Source organism: Cetorhinus maximus, chromosome 8 (assembly GCF_964194155.1).
Source record: "Cetorhinus maximus chromosome 8, sCetMax3.hap1.1, whole genome shotgun sequence".
NCBI classification, from domain to species: Eukaryota; Metazoa; Chordata; class Chondrichthyes; order Lamniformes; family Cetorhinidae; genus Cetorhinus; species Cetorhinus maximus.
In genome coordinates, this window is record NC_135886.1 from 64,289,092 (window position 1) to 64,305,782 (window position 16,691).

Sequence of the window (16,691 nt, forward strand, 5' to 3'; positions counted from 1 at the left end):
GGAGAGAAAATTGTCAAAAAGAGCGCCAATGTTGTTGGTAATTTTCAAAATCATTATATTAAACACAGATAATATGCTGACAAGAAAATTCTTTTAACCACTGTCCTTCAGTGCACTGTTTGTCTTGGGCGATCACTGAATACCACAATTTGTAATGACTATAATGGCCATAACTTTCAGTTTAAAAAGGTAACTAAATACAGGGCATTTGTTCCACATATTCTGAATATGCTTTCGGAGGTCACAACATTTGTAGGTGGACATGAAATATCTCGGTCAGATAACACTTGGTCTGGAGATGGAGATTACAACAGTTTGAAATGAATTATGAATTAAATTACAGGATTAATCTTTGTATTCAGAATATCAATCTGAATATCTACAAGGCATGTCACACTTTAAACAGAGAATATACATCACTTTTCACTTATTTTTGCTAGACTAGTTACTATAATTTTTCACCTCATCTGTAAGTTCTCTTCCAGAGTTTGATCTTGGTCTTTGTGGTCCTATTACCTCCGTTTCAGGAATGCCAGATGTTGATTCTCCAGCCCCTTTTCCATTTTCCTAAAAATGGGATTTAAAAGCTCACTCATCAGATGATAAATTGGCAACCAAGTAAATTGTATCTTAACATCAATTAATCTGGGTTATTAAGTTTTGTTTTCAATTAATGGACACTAAATAATTCAGAAGTTCCTGGGAGGTCATTGTGCCAATGATCTGCAATGCACAAGATCCAATTTCTCATCTATTTGAAAGTGAAATGGAGCTCTGCCAAATAATTTATATTTGGAAGGAAGATTCTGCATATTTCCCAGAACTGATTTCAGACACTACAAGCACAAAGTAAGAGATTGCATTAGACGCCCCACCTCTAAAATTAACAGAAAATGAACTTTTAAAAACTAGGATATTAGTGATGATAAATAGGACTTGATAGGAATGTAAGTAGGCCATTCAGTCCCTTGAGCCTGTTCTGCAATTGATGAGACATTGCTGCATCCTAACTCTTTTCACCCAGTTCCGCTCCATATCCTTTTACACCTTTTAGCCAAATAAAATTGATCAATCTAAAATTGTTAATTGAGCAGACAACTACTACTTTGTGGGAAGAAGCTTAATACTTACATCGTCTTTTGCATGGAGAAGTGTTTCCTAACTTCTCTCCTGATTGGCCTGGCTCTGACTTTAAGATTTTCCCCCTTGTCCAAGAATCCCTAGAAAATGTTTCCTTCTAATCACTCTATAAATCCCTTTCAAAATCTTAAAAACCTCAGTATTTCAAGGAAACAAACTTAGTTTATGTCATCTCTGTTCATAGTCTAACACTTGAGCCCTGGTAATGCAATCTGGTGAATCTGAACTCGCACCTTCCAAGGCCAATTTATTAAAACTTTCTGTCCTTTATAGTCTTACATTATCATTCTATTAGCCTTTTTGATAAATCTTTTGTACTGCTACATTTTAGTGGTCTATGTACTTGCACTCCTAAACCTCTTTGGATCTCCACTGTTCCGAGCTTTTCATCATTTAAATGCAAAGTTCTCCGCCCCTTCTTGGCTCTAAACTGATGACCTCACACTTGACCTACATTGAAATCCAACTCTCTCAGTTTCACCCACTCAATTAATCTATGTCTCTTTGTAATGTTATGGTCCCGTCTACACTACTTACTGTACCACCAATCTCAGTCATTGGCAAACTTGGATATATGGTTCTCTATCATGTTACTCAAGTCATTACTATAGCAAATTCTTGAGGCCCCAGTCAATCGGGTACATACCCATTATCTCCATGCTCTATCTTCTACCTCCTAACCAGTCTTAATCATATTCACTGACTTCAATTTCAAGTTTTAATTTTAACAAAGTCTCTTATGTGGAACCTCACAATGCTTTCTGTAAGTCCATATAAACTACATCTATGGGCATTCCTCTGTCTAATACTTTAATTACTTGCTCAAAAAATTCAATTAGGTTCATCATGCATGCCCTATCTGTTAAAAATTCACATGGACTCTCCTCAATCAGCTAAAATTTCTCTAAGCACTCAGTCTCTGTCCTTAATTATAGATTTCAATAACTTCTCCACAAGAGATGTTAGGCTAACAGGTCTATAAATTCCTGGTATCTCTATCACCTTTCTCTACAATAATTAAGCAGTACAGAACACAAACATATTCTTATTTTGATTTCTCCTTCGGTGTTTCTCTGAATGTTTCTACTATAGAAGTGTCTGTCAGTGTGTCATTGTACATGTTGTGATGTGCAGAAAATGTCGGGACTCCAGTCGATCCAGGAGAATCCAACCTGCCCAACCTTGAGAAAGGAGGATGACAGGGTTGAGTGGAGGGGGTTGGGAGATAAAGGGAAACTGTTTCATTGTTGTTGGATTCTTCACCACCTGCCCAGTATTGAGGCTCTTGGTTCTTTAATATCTTTTAACCAAGGCGTAAAACGAGTTTGCAAATTCTTGCTTTGAGAACAATTTGGTTTCTAACTTATATCTTTAAATCAAAGGAGCCCCTGAAAAACAAACAGTAGGCACAAAAAAATATCCCTTGAGACAATCTCAGAGTCCTTGATAAGAAAAATTATTTTGACCTCTGCTTACAAATGGATACAAGAGCTTTAGTGCTGAATACTGTATTCATAAGTCTGCACCTGTGTACCAAAAGTAAATCTAAATAAATATGGGCACTTCAAACACTTATCGCATTTAACAAGTTACTTCAAAAAGCTAAAATTATTGCTTTCTACATACCTGTGCAGTAACAACTTTGTCTCCACTGGTTGCACTTGCAAGATCTAACGAATGCTGCAGTTCTTTGGCTAGATTTTCTACAGCAGTGTTGGGACTCACGAGTCCACTAGGCGCAACAGGATCTGCGGGAACTGTATCAAAAAAATTACACTTCTAAACTAGAATTTTTCACTCAACCTCATTATATCAAATGTCTTTTAGAGCACAGATTAATAATTATGCACCAGTAAACCAAACTTAATGGCCAGAATTTTCCCGTCGGCGATTTGGGGGCAGGGCCCGCTTGCCGACGGGGAAATGACGCGGAATGACATCGGGAGGAACCCCTGACTTCATCCTGGTCCTTTTAAATTTTTAGGAAATCAGCTGTCTGCCCGTCGACCTGTCAATGGCCAATTAAGGCCATTGACAGGGTCATTAAGATCATTAAAGACCTGCCTGTCCAACCTTAAGGCTGGTGGGCAGGCCAGGAGTCCCAGCGGGCTTCTGATAATACATGAAACCTCATCCACTGGCAGGATGAGATTTCATGTCCGTTTTTGAGAACTTTAGTAAAGTTTGTCGTTTTTATTAACATGTCCCATCTTGTGTGACATTGTCACATGGGGGGGGACATGTTAATAATATTTTTATTTTTCTATTTTTTAAAAACTTTTGTGCACTGTCACTAATCTCCCTGAGACAACACTTAGTCTCAGGGAGCAGTGCGCTCTTTTGCGCGGATGCGCAAAAGAGCGCATTTTGACAGCTGGGGATTCCCCCACCCGCCACACCGCACAGAAAGCTCATAGCGCTTCCTGTTGGGAAGGCCGCTGGGTGGGCCTTAATTGGCCCGCCCACTCAATGGCGGCGGGCGCCGTTTTGGCGGCGGGGGTCAGCTGTCCGTCCGCCGCCGAGCTGGTGGGGCCCGCACGCCCACCAAGGGCAAAATTCTGCCCAATGTCTCTCATCATCCAAAATATTACAGTTAAAAGTAGTCCCTTATAAACAAAATTATCAGCTATCATAGTATCTTTACAGTGGAGGCCATTTGACCCAGAGTCTGCACTGCTCTGAAAGAACATTACACCTAGTCCCACTTCTCTGCCTTATCCCCACAAGCTTGTACACACTCTTTTTTCAGGTAGCAATCCAATTCCCTTTTGAACCTCGATCGAACCTGCCTCCACTTTCCAGGAAGTTTGCTCTAGTCTCCAATTACACTCTGGGTGAATAAATTCTTTCCTCACACCACATTTACTCCTTTTGCCAATTATTTTGAATCTGTGCCCTCTAGTTCTTGATTTTCTCGAGTGGGAACAGTTTCTCACTATTCACCCCGTCGATAACCCTCAGGATCTTGAATACCTCTATAAAGTCTTCTCTCAGCCTTCCTTTCTCCAAGGAAAACAGTCCCAACCTCTCCAATTTATCCTCATAGTGAAGTTCTTTATCCCTGTAATCATTCTTGTGAATCTCCTCTGTACTCTCTCCAATGCCTTCACATGGCACCCAGAACTGGATGCAGTGCTCCAGATGAGACCTCACTAGTGTCTTACACAAGTTCAACATAACCTCCTTAGTCTTGTATTTAGTGCCCCTATTAATAAAATCCAAGATACTATATGCTTTATTAACTGCTCTCTAAGCATGCCCTGCCACCTTCAATGGCTTATGTACATATACACCGAGGTCCCTTTGTTCCTGCACCTCCTTTAGAGGCTCTCCGTTTATTTTATACTGTCTCACCATATTTTTCCTGCCAAAATGAATCACCTCACACTTCTCTGCATTGAACTTAATCTGACACTTGTCTGTCCAATCCACCAACATATCTGGGTCCTTTTGAAGTTCAAGATTATCCCCATCACAGTTGACATTTCCAATCTTCATAATATCTGCAAATTTTGGAATCATGCCCTGAACGCCCCTGGGGAACTCCACCACAAACTGTCCTCCAATCTGAAAAACAACAATTTATCACTACTCTTTGTTTCCCGTCACTCAGCCAATTTCTTATCCAATTGCCTATTTTCCCTTGTATTCCATGACCTTGAATTTTGCTCAGTCTGTTGTGTGGCACTGTAACAAATGCATTTTGAAAACCTACATACACCACATCAGCAGCGTTTCCCTTATCAACCTTCTCAGTTACCTCCTTAAAAAATTCCAGCAAGTTAGCTAAACATGACTTTCCCTTATGAATCCATGCTGGCTTTCCTTAATTATCCTGCACTTGTCTAAGTGACTATTGATTTTATCCCGTACTATAGTTTCCCTACCACTGAGGTCAAACTGACTGGTCTGTAGTTGTTGGTTTTATCCTTGCGCCCCTTTTTGAACAAAGGTGTAACATTCGCAGTTCTCCGGTCCTCTGGCACCTCTCATGTTGAAGGGAGACTGGACAATTATCACTAGTGCCTCTGCAATTTCCACTCTCACTTCCCTTAGTACCCTTGGATGCATCTCATCCAGTCCTGGTACCTTATCTATTTTATGTAAAGATAGCTTTTCCAACATCTCCTTCCTCTCAATTGTAAGTTCTTCTAGTGTACCAGTTACCTCCTCTCACACCTCGGCATAAGTAGGATCTTCTTCCTTTATAAAGACAGATGCAAAGTGCTCATTCAACACCTCCGCTATTTCTCCAGCCTCCACAGGCAAGTCCCCATTTTTGTCCCTAATTGGCACTACTCTTTTCCCACCCTTTTATTATTTACATGCTTGTAGAAGACCTTGGGATTCCCCTTTTATGTTCGCTGCCAGCCTCTTTTCATGCTCTTGCCTTGTTTTTATTAGTTTCTTCACTTCACCCCTGTCCTATATTCAGCCTGATTCTCCATTGTATTTTCTGCCTGACATCTGTCGTACGCACACTTCTTTTTCATCTTTACCTCTATCTCTCTCATCATCCAGGGCACTCTGGGTTTATTTGTCCTACCATGCCCCTTCAAGGGAATATACCTGCAAAAAATTTTCTTTGACAGTGGCCCATTGTGCAGCCACCGTCTTTTCTGCCAACATTTGATTCCAACACACTCGACTCAGATGCATTCTCATCCCATCGAAATTGGCTTTCCCCAATTAATTATCCCTGCTCTGGATTGTTCCCTGTCCTTTTCCATGATTAACCTAAACCTTATGATACAATGGTCGCTGTCCCCTAGAGGCTCTCCCACTGATATTTGATCCACTTGGGCTTACTCATTCCCCAGAACCAGGTCCAAAAGTGCATGTCCTCTCATTGGACTGGAAACATACTGTAGAAAATTATCTTGAACGCATTCCAGGAACTTTCGCCCCTCTTGTCCCTTTGTACTATTCCTATCCCAGTTTATATTTGGATAATTGAAGTGTCCCATTATGATTATTCTATAATTCTTGCACTTCTCCATAATTTCTTTGTAAATTTGTTTCTCCACATCCCTTCCACTAGTTGGTGGTCTATATACCACACCAATGAATTTTATCGCACCTTTTTCATTCCTTACCTCTAGTCAGAGAGATTCCGTCCTTGACCCCTTTGGATGATCCGCTCTCTCCAGCATTGTAATGCCACCTTTAATCAATATTGCCACTCAACCCCCCACCACCCGCCGCCTTTTCTTCCTTTCCTGTCTCTCCCAAACACCTTGTACACAGGAATATTTAACATCGGTCCTGCCCTTATTTGAGCTAGGTCTCGGTTATATCAATAATATCATAATTCCATTTGTCAACTTGTGCCTGCAGTTGACCAATCTTATTAATCACACTCTGTGCATTCACATACATGCTCGTTAGCCCTGATTTAGGCTTTTTTACTTTCCCCCTTATTCTGACCCCATCTAATAACTTACTATTGCCTATTCTAATTCTATTAAACTCTCCAAGTATTCTATCTACCTTGACGCTACTCTCTGATATATCCTCACCATCAGTTGATATTTCACTACTTCCCACTGCCAGTTTTTCTCCTCTGCACTCTGAATTTCCCCTCAGGTTCCCACCCCCCTGCCAATCTAGTTTAAACCCTCCCCAACAGCAATAGCAAACTCGCCATGAGAACACTAGTCCCAGTCCTGTTAAGGTATAACTTATCCTTGTTATGCAGGTCCCACCTGTCCCAGAACTGATCCCAATGCATCAGAAATCTAAAGCCCTCCCTCCTACTCCTTTTCTCCAGCTGTGTGTTGAACTGCTCAATCTTCCTATTCTTATGCTCACTAGCACGTAGCACTGGAAGTAATCCTGAGATTACTGCTCTTGAGGTCCTGCTTTTTAATTCCCTAACTCCCTAAAATCTGCTTTCAGGACCTCATCCCTTTTTGTGCCTATGTCATTGGTCCCAATGTGGACCACAACCGCTGGCTGTTCACCCTCCCCCAAAACAATGTCCTGCAGCCACTCTGTGACATCCTTGACCCTGGAACCAGGGAGGCAAAACATCATCCTGGAGTCACATCTATGGCCACAGGAACACCTGTGGGCTCCCCTAACTGTGGAATCCCCTACTGCTTTAGCACTTCCACTCTTCCTCCTCCCCTCCTGTGCAGCTGAGCCATCTGTGCTGCTAAGAACTTAGCTCTTGCTACAGTCCTCTGAAGAACCATCTCACTCATTAGTATCCAAAATCAAAGAGTGGTTAGAGAGTGAGTTGGCCTCAGGGGATTCATGCACTACCTGCCTGCTCCTCTTAGATACTCTGGCAGTCATTCATTCCCCCTTTGCCTGTGAACTTCTCAGCTGTGGTATGACCACCTCTCTATATGTGCTATCCATGTAATCCTCAGCCTTGCGGATGTACCACAGTGACTCCAGCTGTTGCTCAAACTCCGCAACTCAGGACTATTTGGCGGCATTTGCAAGTCATTACACCTCTGGAACATGAAGGTAAATTTAGGGAGGGATGCAAAATAAAGACAAAGGAGACTGCAAAAGAAGTGACATTGACAAAAGCAATATATTTCAGATTTTAACCTGATGAACATGTTTTGTAAAGGGTCCAAAGCTTTGTGCTACCTCTAATATTGAATCTGGCCTGAGGCAGCATTAGGAGTTAAGAAATTAATAATTACCTAACCATATGTGTTATGTAAATGTGCACAATTTCCAAGCATTCAAAAAATATTTTGAATTCCATAACAGTGTTCAAGATTGACATTTCAACTTCCAATAATGAAATACTCACTGTCTGAATCAACTTTTAAAGAAATAAATAAGGCTTAACCATTCCAGGCTCCAATCTATCATAGCTCCATGATATAATTATGTATTGTGGTATTCTGCAAGTATCATTTACAAATATCTATTGACAAAGTCCTTGATAAACTTTAAGAATGCTCTGTTGGTTAACATGCCCTCCCCAATCTGTTGGTAGAGATTACTTGATTATCCAACTTGATTGATAATTTCAACTCTGAAAATTGGTCAGAAAGCAACATTACCATGGCTATCCCCCTAGGCGCAGATACAGCCCAGCTGCTATTAGGAGAGCCAATATCTGCTTTTACTCAGTGTCACTGTTCAAAAATAAATCAATGCACCCTGACCATCACTTGATTAAATACAATCAGCCTTTAATTGGCACAAAAATAAATACTAAGTTTGGTTATATAACTAGCCTAGCTGCACATTTATATCTCCTGCCTGTAAAACTTATTCATCTCAGACCACGTCACTTCCTGGATGGCTTTTTTTAATATTCATTCATGAGATGTGGGCAGCATTTATTACCCATCCCTAATTGCCCTTGAGGTGGTGGTGGTGAACTGCCATCTTGAACCGCTGCAGTCCATGTGGTGCAGGTACACAAAACAGTGCTGTTAGGAAGGGAGTTCCAGGATTTTGACCCAGCAACAGCGAAGGAACGGCGATATATTTCCAAGTCAGGATGGTGTGTGGCTTGGAGTGGAACTTCCAGGTGATGGTGTTCCCATGTATCTGCTACCTTTGTCCTTCTAAATGGTAGCGGTCGTGGGTTTGGAAGGTGCTGCCTGAGGAGTCTTGGTGAGTTCCTGCAGTGCACCTTGTAGATGGTGCACACTGTCGCCACTATGCTTCAGTGGTGGAGGGAGTGAATGTTTGTGGGTGGGGTGCCAATCAAGCGGGCTGCTTTGTTCTGGATGGTGTCAAGCTTCTTGAGTGTTGTTGGAGCTGCACTCATCCAGGCAAGTGGAGAGTATTCCATCACACTCCTGACTTGTGCCGTGTAGATGGTGGACAGGCTTTGAGGAGTCAGGAAGTGAGTTACTCGCCACAGGATTCCTAGCCTCTGACCTGCTCGTCGCCACAGTATTTATATATTTTTTCCTGGCAAAGCCAGCATTTATTACCCATCCCTAATTGCCCTTGCTCAGAGGGCATTTAAGAGTCAACCACATTGATGTGGGTCTGGGGTCACATGTAGGCCAGACCAGGTAAGGACGACAGATTTCTAAAGGACATTAGTGAACCAGATGGGTTTTTTTTGAAAATCAGCAATGGTTTTCAGGCTTTTAACTCCAGATTTTTGTTGAATTCAAATTTCACCATCTGCCATGGTGGGATGGCAGATTTCCTTCCCTAAAGGACATTAGTGAACCAGATGGGTCTTTATGACAATCGATGATAGTTTCATGGTCACCATTATTGACACTCGTTTTCACTTTCAGATTAGTTGAATTCAAATTCCACCAGCTGTCATAGTGGGATTTGAACCCATGTCCCCACAGCATTAGCCTGGGCCTCTGGGTTACTAGTTCAGTGACATTATCACTATGCCACCATTTCTCCTTATATGGCTAGTCCAGTTCAATTTCTGGTCAATGGTAACCCCCCTCAATGCTACACTCGGTCAAATGCTGCCTTGATGTCAAGGGCAGTCAACTCAACTCACCTCTGGAATTCAGCTCTTTTGTCCATATTTAAACCAAGGCTGAAATGAGGTCAGGAGCTGAGTGGCCCTGGCGGAACCCAAACTGAGCAGCAATGATTACGTTGTTACTAACTTTCTGAAGATTTTAACTCTTTCGAGTTATCAACAGATCTCATGTAACTCTTTCGAGTACATTCACAGTTCTTGGTTTCCGGGAGTGGGACATGAACCCACAACCTTCTGATTCAAAGGCGAGGGTGCTATGAACTGAGCCACAGCTGACACCTCTAAGCAAGAGCTGCTTGATAACACTGTTAATGACCCCTTTCATCACTTTACTGATGATCGAGAATAGACTGATGGGGCACTAATTGGCTGGGTTGGATTTGTCCTGTTTTTCGTGTACAGGACATACCTGGGCAATTTTCCACATAGCCGGGTAGATGCCAGGTTGTAGCTGTACTGGAACAGCTTGGCTAGGACTGCAGCAAGTTCTACAGCAAGTCTTCAGTACCATTGCCAGAATGCTGTCAGGGCCCATAGCATTTGCAGTGTCCAGTGCCTTCAGCCATTTCTTGATATTACGTCAAGTGAATTGAATTGGCTGAAGACTGTGATGCTGGGAACCTCTGGGGGAGGCTGAGATGGATCATCCACTCGGCACTTCTGGTTGAAGACTGTGGCAAATGCTTCAGCCTCATCTTTTGCACTGATGTGCTGTGCTCCCCCATTATTGAGGATGGGGATATTTGTGAAGCTTCCTCCTCCAGTGAGTTGTTTGTTGTCTATTTCCTATTGTTTTTAAACCAGTGTACAGCTGAGTTAACCATCACTTGCAAGTGTAACCTTTAAATAAGAAGAAATCATGCTTGCCAATAACACCCAAGCAGAAGTTATTTTTGGTCCCTGCATGGATCAAATTTGAGACATCTGCTTTGGTTGATTTGCATCAGTTACACCCCATTAGGTCAACAACCAATTTATCTTGTTTGTTGTTTTAGTTCCAAGTAAGGAGTTTACATCTGGTCAGTCTCAAAATGGTTCCAATCAATGTAAGCCAACAGCATAAAGCTTTCTCTACCTGGTATACAGTGAGACACTCAGAAAATGAATGGCTAAGTGAATGGTAGTTTGGAAGATTAAAACAGACCGTCAAAGTTGAAAGTTAATCTTATTCAAGTAGTAACCAGCCACAGAAACGTTCTACAACTGTGCAAAAAAAAGGACTGTTCTCGCTTAGTGGTGGGATTCTCACCAATAAACACAAGATTTACCATAAACATATAGTGATAAAACAGATGATGCACACTAAACAGTAACAGACTTTGGTGCAAAAAACAAAAGACAAATCAAAATGCTTACTAATTTGTAAGTAATACATTCATAAGCATTTTCAACTCTAGTGTAATGCAGGCCATGTTATGAAATTATTCTACTTCACAATAGAATCTATGTCAAAGTTTCTCTGATCATCACAGAATTTGAGTATACAATTCTAGCACATTTTTCTAGCTTGTCCTGCCACAAGAGAGAAAAAGTTGACCAAGTCAAGCATGACAGTAGCAAAACAGCCACACCAAAAACAGCTGCAACAAATGTTTTTAATAGACAGCAAGTCTTCTGTAAATCCTAAAACTCACTTCTTGACAGCACTGTGGGTGTACTTACACCACAGGGACTGCAGTGGTTCAAGAAGGCAGCTCACCACCACCTTCTCAAGGGCAACTAGGGATGGGCAATAAATGCTGGCCTAGCTAGCGACGCCCACACCCAGTGAAAGAATTAAAGAAAATCACTTGCAGGGATGGAAATTACCAAGTCAAGGCTGGTGAAATTAGCATTGTAATGATGACAATGGTGCAGCGCTAAAACAAGTGGATAACTTTTAGAACTGGATAGATTAAGGAAGTACATGTTATAATTAAATATTTTCAGAAACTGGTCTGTTATGTGTGAGTACTCATTTAGTTAAAACCTGCTGGATATAATATATTGTTTCTATGTTTATTCTGTGTATGTTAGGGATGGGCAATAAATGCTGGCCTAGCCAGCAATGTCCACATCCCATGGAAGAACCAAGAAAGATTCCACCTAACTCTTAATATTAACCGGTTAAAAGTTGTACACTTCAAAACTGACATTTATTCTAACAGTAATATAGAGAGGGATTAAAAATATAAGGATAACAGAAAATGGACGACTGTTTGCTCTGATGGCACATAAAATAATTCTGTGACAACATCAGCATTACTTGCATCAGACACTGCAGTTAGAGAAAGTATGGAACTAGAAATGCAAGCTCTTGCCTTCATATACATATATTACAGAGTGTTTTTATATATAAATAAAAGATATATATATAAAAATTGCTATTTGGACATTCTCTAAAGCATTTCAAAACCCTCTGCAGACAGAACAAAGCAGCGCACATCAAGACATAATATAAAACATTTAAGCTAGTTACCTGCAATATAAAGGCTATCGAATAACAGTGCTGGTGTTAAATGGGTTAATTATAAACATCCCACAGATGATTTGAACTTATTTAATGTATGGTTGATTTATTTTCTGCATTATTATTTTAGCACGTTTCATTAACATTACATCTCTTTCCGAAGAGATATTTAATTTTTGGTATTCATAGATTCATTTTGCAATTTAAAAAGAAAATGGCACAGCAGCTCCACTTACCATCTAGACTTAAAGAACTGTGCATATCCAAGGCAGTTTCACTTTTCTTCTTTCGAGGAGGAGGAGCAGGCCGTGCAGGTGGTGGTGGCCGTGGAGGAGGGACACTTGATCCTGGTGGTGGAGGTCGCATTGGTGTGGGTTTCTTCGTGCTAGCTACTATATCGGGTTCTATGTTAATCTGCCTTGGTAGTTTTGCAGGTTGCAGTTCTTCAGGTGAGAACATGTCATGCAGAGGGAAAGAGTCTGCAGAAACATGCTCTAAAATATCTGCTTTCTTGACCTCCTCAGCTTTAGCTGATGGCTGCTGTGAAGGCGTGAAAGAGTCTTCACTGCATTTATCCAGACATAAACTACTAACAACCTCTGTTGATGTTTCATTCCCATCATTCAGTGACACTACTGAGAAAGTTTCTAAAGACGGTAGAGTTGTCAGAGTATCTGACAGGAGGTTTTCTTGCTCAACCTTTACATCTGAGCTGCTTTGCTCTGTCATGTCCTTTGGCTTTGCACACAATGGCTGATCAATAGTTAAAAGTCCAGAGATGTTGCTGAGCAGATCAGCTTCAGCTAATGCAGAAACTGCAACCTGATCTGTTCTTAAAATGTTCTCTTCACCAGTGTCTGAGGATTCAGTTTTCAGCTGGCTCTTCTGTTGGTGCTCTTGTTCTGCCTTCTCAAGAACCTGAGAAGAGTAAAAACCAAGAAAGAGTTAATTGCGAGTTCAGAAGAACATTCATAAGCATGAATTGGTTTCTATTTTTAGAATAAGTTGATTATTTTTGTTTTCTTGACTAATAATGCTACAAATGCTGGACTTGGCAAGAAAACTATGTTCAAAATTTCTCCTTTAACTTGAGGCAAAGTTTGGAATTCTGGAAGCATCCCAACCTGAGACATGCCAATGTAGTCAGGTTGCTAAGGGGGTTGAAACTCAAACAGAAACCTATTGAAATCAAGTGACCGTTTTCATACCTGTACACAGTAACTCAAAGGAAACAGCCCTTTTTTTGAGAGAGAGAGAGAGAGAGAGAGAGAGACAGACAGACAGAGACACACACAAAGCAGATACTACTGTGCGGATGAACAAAGTAACTAGTGCTATGGAGAAGCAGGATGCTTGTAAGAGTTCATTTTCAGTTCAAAAGGAAGGGGACAGAACAGATGAGACTTTTAGAGATTTAAGGAACAAGTAGTCATTGTGGTGCACTTTGCTTGTGGAAGTCAGATCTGGAAGGCTCAGGTTGAGTGGAACTACTTTCAAAGGAGACCCAAAGTTTCGACCTAGCATGGCAGGGAGAACTGTGCCTGTTAGAGGGCCAGGAGTAACTTAGGACTTGTTCTGTAATGCTACACACAGTGAAAAGGATATCTCAAGTGCATTAAGATGAAAGCAAAACACTGCGAATGCTGGAAACCAGAAATAAAAACAGAAAATGCTGGAAAAGCTCAGCAGGTTTGGCAGCATCTGTGGAGAGAGAAACAGAGTTAACGTTTCAAGTCCGACTGACTCTTCTTCAGAGCTAAAGAGAAGTAGAAATGTGATGGATTTTATACTGTTTAAAAGGCTGTGGAGCAGGATAGGTCAGGGATAGGTGGGAGCTAAGGAGAGACTGACAAAGATATCATGGACACAAGACAAAGGGAGTGTTAATGGTAGTAGTAAAGGCTGAAGAAGGTGCTGATAGTGGCATGAAGGTAAAATAACAGAATGTGCTAATAGTAGAACAAGGGTCAGTGCTATGTGAAAGCACAACTTCTGTCCATGACATCTTTGTCAATCTCTCCTTAGCTCCCACCTGTCCCTGACCTTCTATCTTGCTCCACTCTCTCTTAAACAGTATAAAAATCTATCACATTTTTACTTCTCTTTGGCTTTGAAAAGGTGTCTTATGGACTCGAAACGTTAACTCTGTTTCTCTCTCCACAGATGCTGCTAGACCTGCTAAGTTTTTCCAGCATTTTCTGTTTTTATCTCAAGTGCATTAGCTAGTAATGTGAATGTACCTTTTTCTTTAGTTCGATGTATTAGTTGCCTGGTAAGTTTGATTTATGTAACAAACTAAAATCAACAGTGAAAGTCTTAAAACATGAAATCTTGTCCTTCGGTTATTTCTGTTGGTCAGCTGGGAAATTCACCTCTTTTTAAAAATTATCAGTCTCAATGGGGAATATAGCAAAATATGTACAGATACAGTGCCAAAAACTGCATTGTGTTGATTTACCAGAATGATTGCTGGACTCCATGGGTTAAATTACAAAGACATACTGCACAAACTAGGGTTGTGCTCCCTGGAATTTAGAAAGTGATTTGATTGAAGTTTTCAAAATACTAAGGGGAACAGATAAGAATAGATAGAGAGAAACTATTTGTGCTGGTTGGGGTAGTCAAGGACAAGTGGCATTGCCTAAAAATTAAAGCCAGACCTTTCAGGATGTAAGTTAGAAAAACACTTTTACACTAAGGGTGGTAGAAGCTTGGAATGCTTCAGCAAATGGCAATAGATGCTAGATAATTGATCAATTTTAAATCTGAGACTGATAAGATTTTTGTCAACCTAAGGTATGAGCTATGCCAGTTCTTCAACTGGAGCTACCTACTCAAATCCCATTTCCCTGCTCTCTAGATTCATTTACATTCCTTCTTTTCAAATACTTATCCAATTCTATTTTTCATGACTTTATCCTCTCATGTTCAATAGCCATTTTTGATAAAGCATTCAATACTCTGTGAAAGTATTTATTTCACACATTAATTCCTTCTGCTGACAATTCCAAGTCTATATTTTCTTGCTGTTGCTAAGTGAATGCATTTTGTGATAATTCACAGTAATGATTGGATGGCTTAGCTATTTTTGCTTTTAAATATTTTATTAGACACATCTCAGTAAATGAGATCAGGTGAACACAACACACGCAAGTATTTTTTTAAACGTTAAAAAAATTCTGATCCACAGAAGGTCTCCATGAAATCTTTCTTTTCTAAGTGACTCTGCCTCTGGACACAATCAGCACGACACAGAATGCTACATTAAGGTTATGACAGAGTGTAAAACTCAGCAAAAACAAAAATGTAGATCAGTGCCTAACAAACTTAATTGCTGCGTATAAAACCTGCAGCTCAAATGGTTCACGCATTGTGTCCATCAATGTGGCAAAATATTTGTTGACCTCTCATCATAAAAGTTTAAACCATATTAGGTTATTCTTGAAAAAAATCAGGAAAATACCATAGGGAGTTGCAGGCAAAATAACAAACCTCATCTTTATCTTCATTACTATGATCAAATGGAAAATCTTGATCAAGTTTCTGTGCCCCATTGTCCATTTTAACCTGTTAAGGAATAACAAAAAAAAATCACTGTACAATTCTACCTAGCTGTCTCCAGAGATTATCTATAAAATTAGATGCCAATTCTTCCTGCTCATCCTTCAATATAATGACACGTTGTGTTCTGAAATTTCAAGTCCTAAGTTGTGAAAAAGAATTGGAGTTCAATGTTACATTCAGAATGTTTATATTAACTTAACCTGAAATTTTAAAAAGGCTTTATAAGGCTCTGGTCAGACCACATTTAGAATATTGTGAGCAATTTTGGGCCCCGTATCTCAGGAAGGATGTGCTGGCCCTGGAGAGGGTCCAGAGGAGGTTCACGAGAACAATCCCAGGAATGAAAGGCTTAACATATGAGGAACGTTTGAGGACTCTGGGTCTATACTCGATGGAGTTTAGAAGGATGAGGGGGTATCTGATTGAAACTTACAGAATACTGAAAGGCCTGGATAGAGTGGACGTGGGGAAGATGTCTCCATTAGTAGGAGAGACTAGGACCCGAGGGCACAGCCTCAGAGTAAAGGGAAGAACTTTTAGAACAGAGATGAGGAGAAACTTCTTTAGCCAGAGAGTGGTGAATCTATGGAATTCATTGCCACAGAAGGCTGTGGAGGCCAGGTCATTGAGTATATTTAAGACCGAGACAGATAGGTTCTTGATTGGTAAGGGGATCAAAGGTTACGGGGAGAAGGCGGGAGAATGGGGTTGAGAAACTTATCAGCCATGATTGAATGGCGGAGCAGACTCGATGGGCCGAATGGCCTAATTTCTGCTCCTATGTCTTATGGTCTTATGAACAGTTAATACAGCAGGCTGAGACTCAAAATTTGATCCTTAGTTGAGTTAATATCTCTGCAGTACAGTACAACAACCCGTCTTCTTCTTCGTATCTTGGCTACGTCACCAGCAGTCTACCTCATTAGTCTTAAGCCCATTTACAAGGCCAAATTGTGCCTTTCTCCCCAGTGCAATTCACCTAATATTGCCCTAACCAGCACAAACCTCCTCCCCACAACTTTAAATACAAATTGAGTTCGGCGTAACTTCATTTTCTGTAATCTTAGGCCCTTGTTATAGACATTGTGCCAG

The 16,691-nt window shown here is 40.7% G+C and overlaps 1 protein-coding gene across 1 annotated transcript in view; it reads right to left on the bottom strand.

The window, feature by feature from the left end:
* The window catches only part of wdr44 (WD repeat domain 44), a 61,435-nt gene that overhangs the window by 25,500 nt on the left and 19,244 nt on the right, over positions 1 to 16,691 (bottom strand). Inside the window, exons 3-6 of the mRNA XM_078546951.1 lie at positions 15,528 to 15,602; positions 12,272 to 12,953; positions 2,767 to 2,897; positions 463 to 567 (exon numbers count right to left, since the gene is read on the bottom strand). Coding sequence (XP_078403077.1) covers positions 463 to 567; positions 2,767 to 2,897; positions 12,272 to 12,953; positions 15,528 to 15,602 — 993 coding nt within the window. The remainder of the gene's footprint in view (positions 1 to 462; positions 568 to 2,766; positions 2,898 to 12,271; positions 12,954 to 15,527; positions 15,603 to 16,691) is intronic.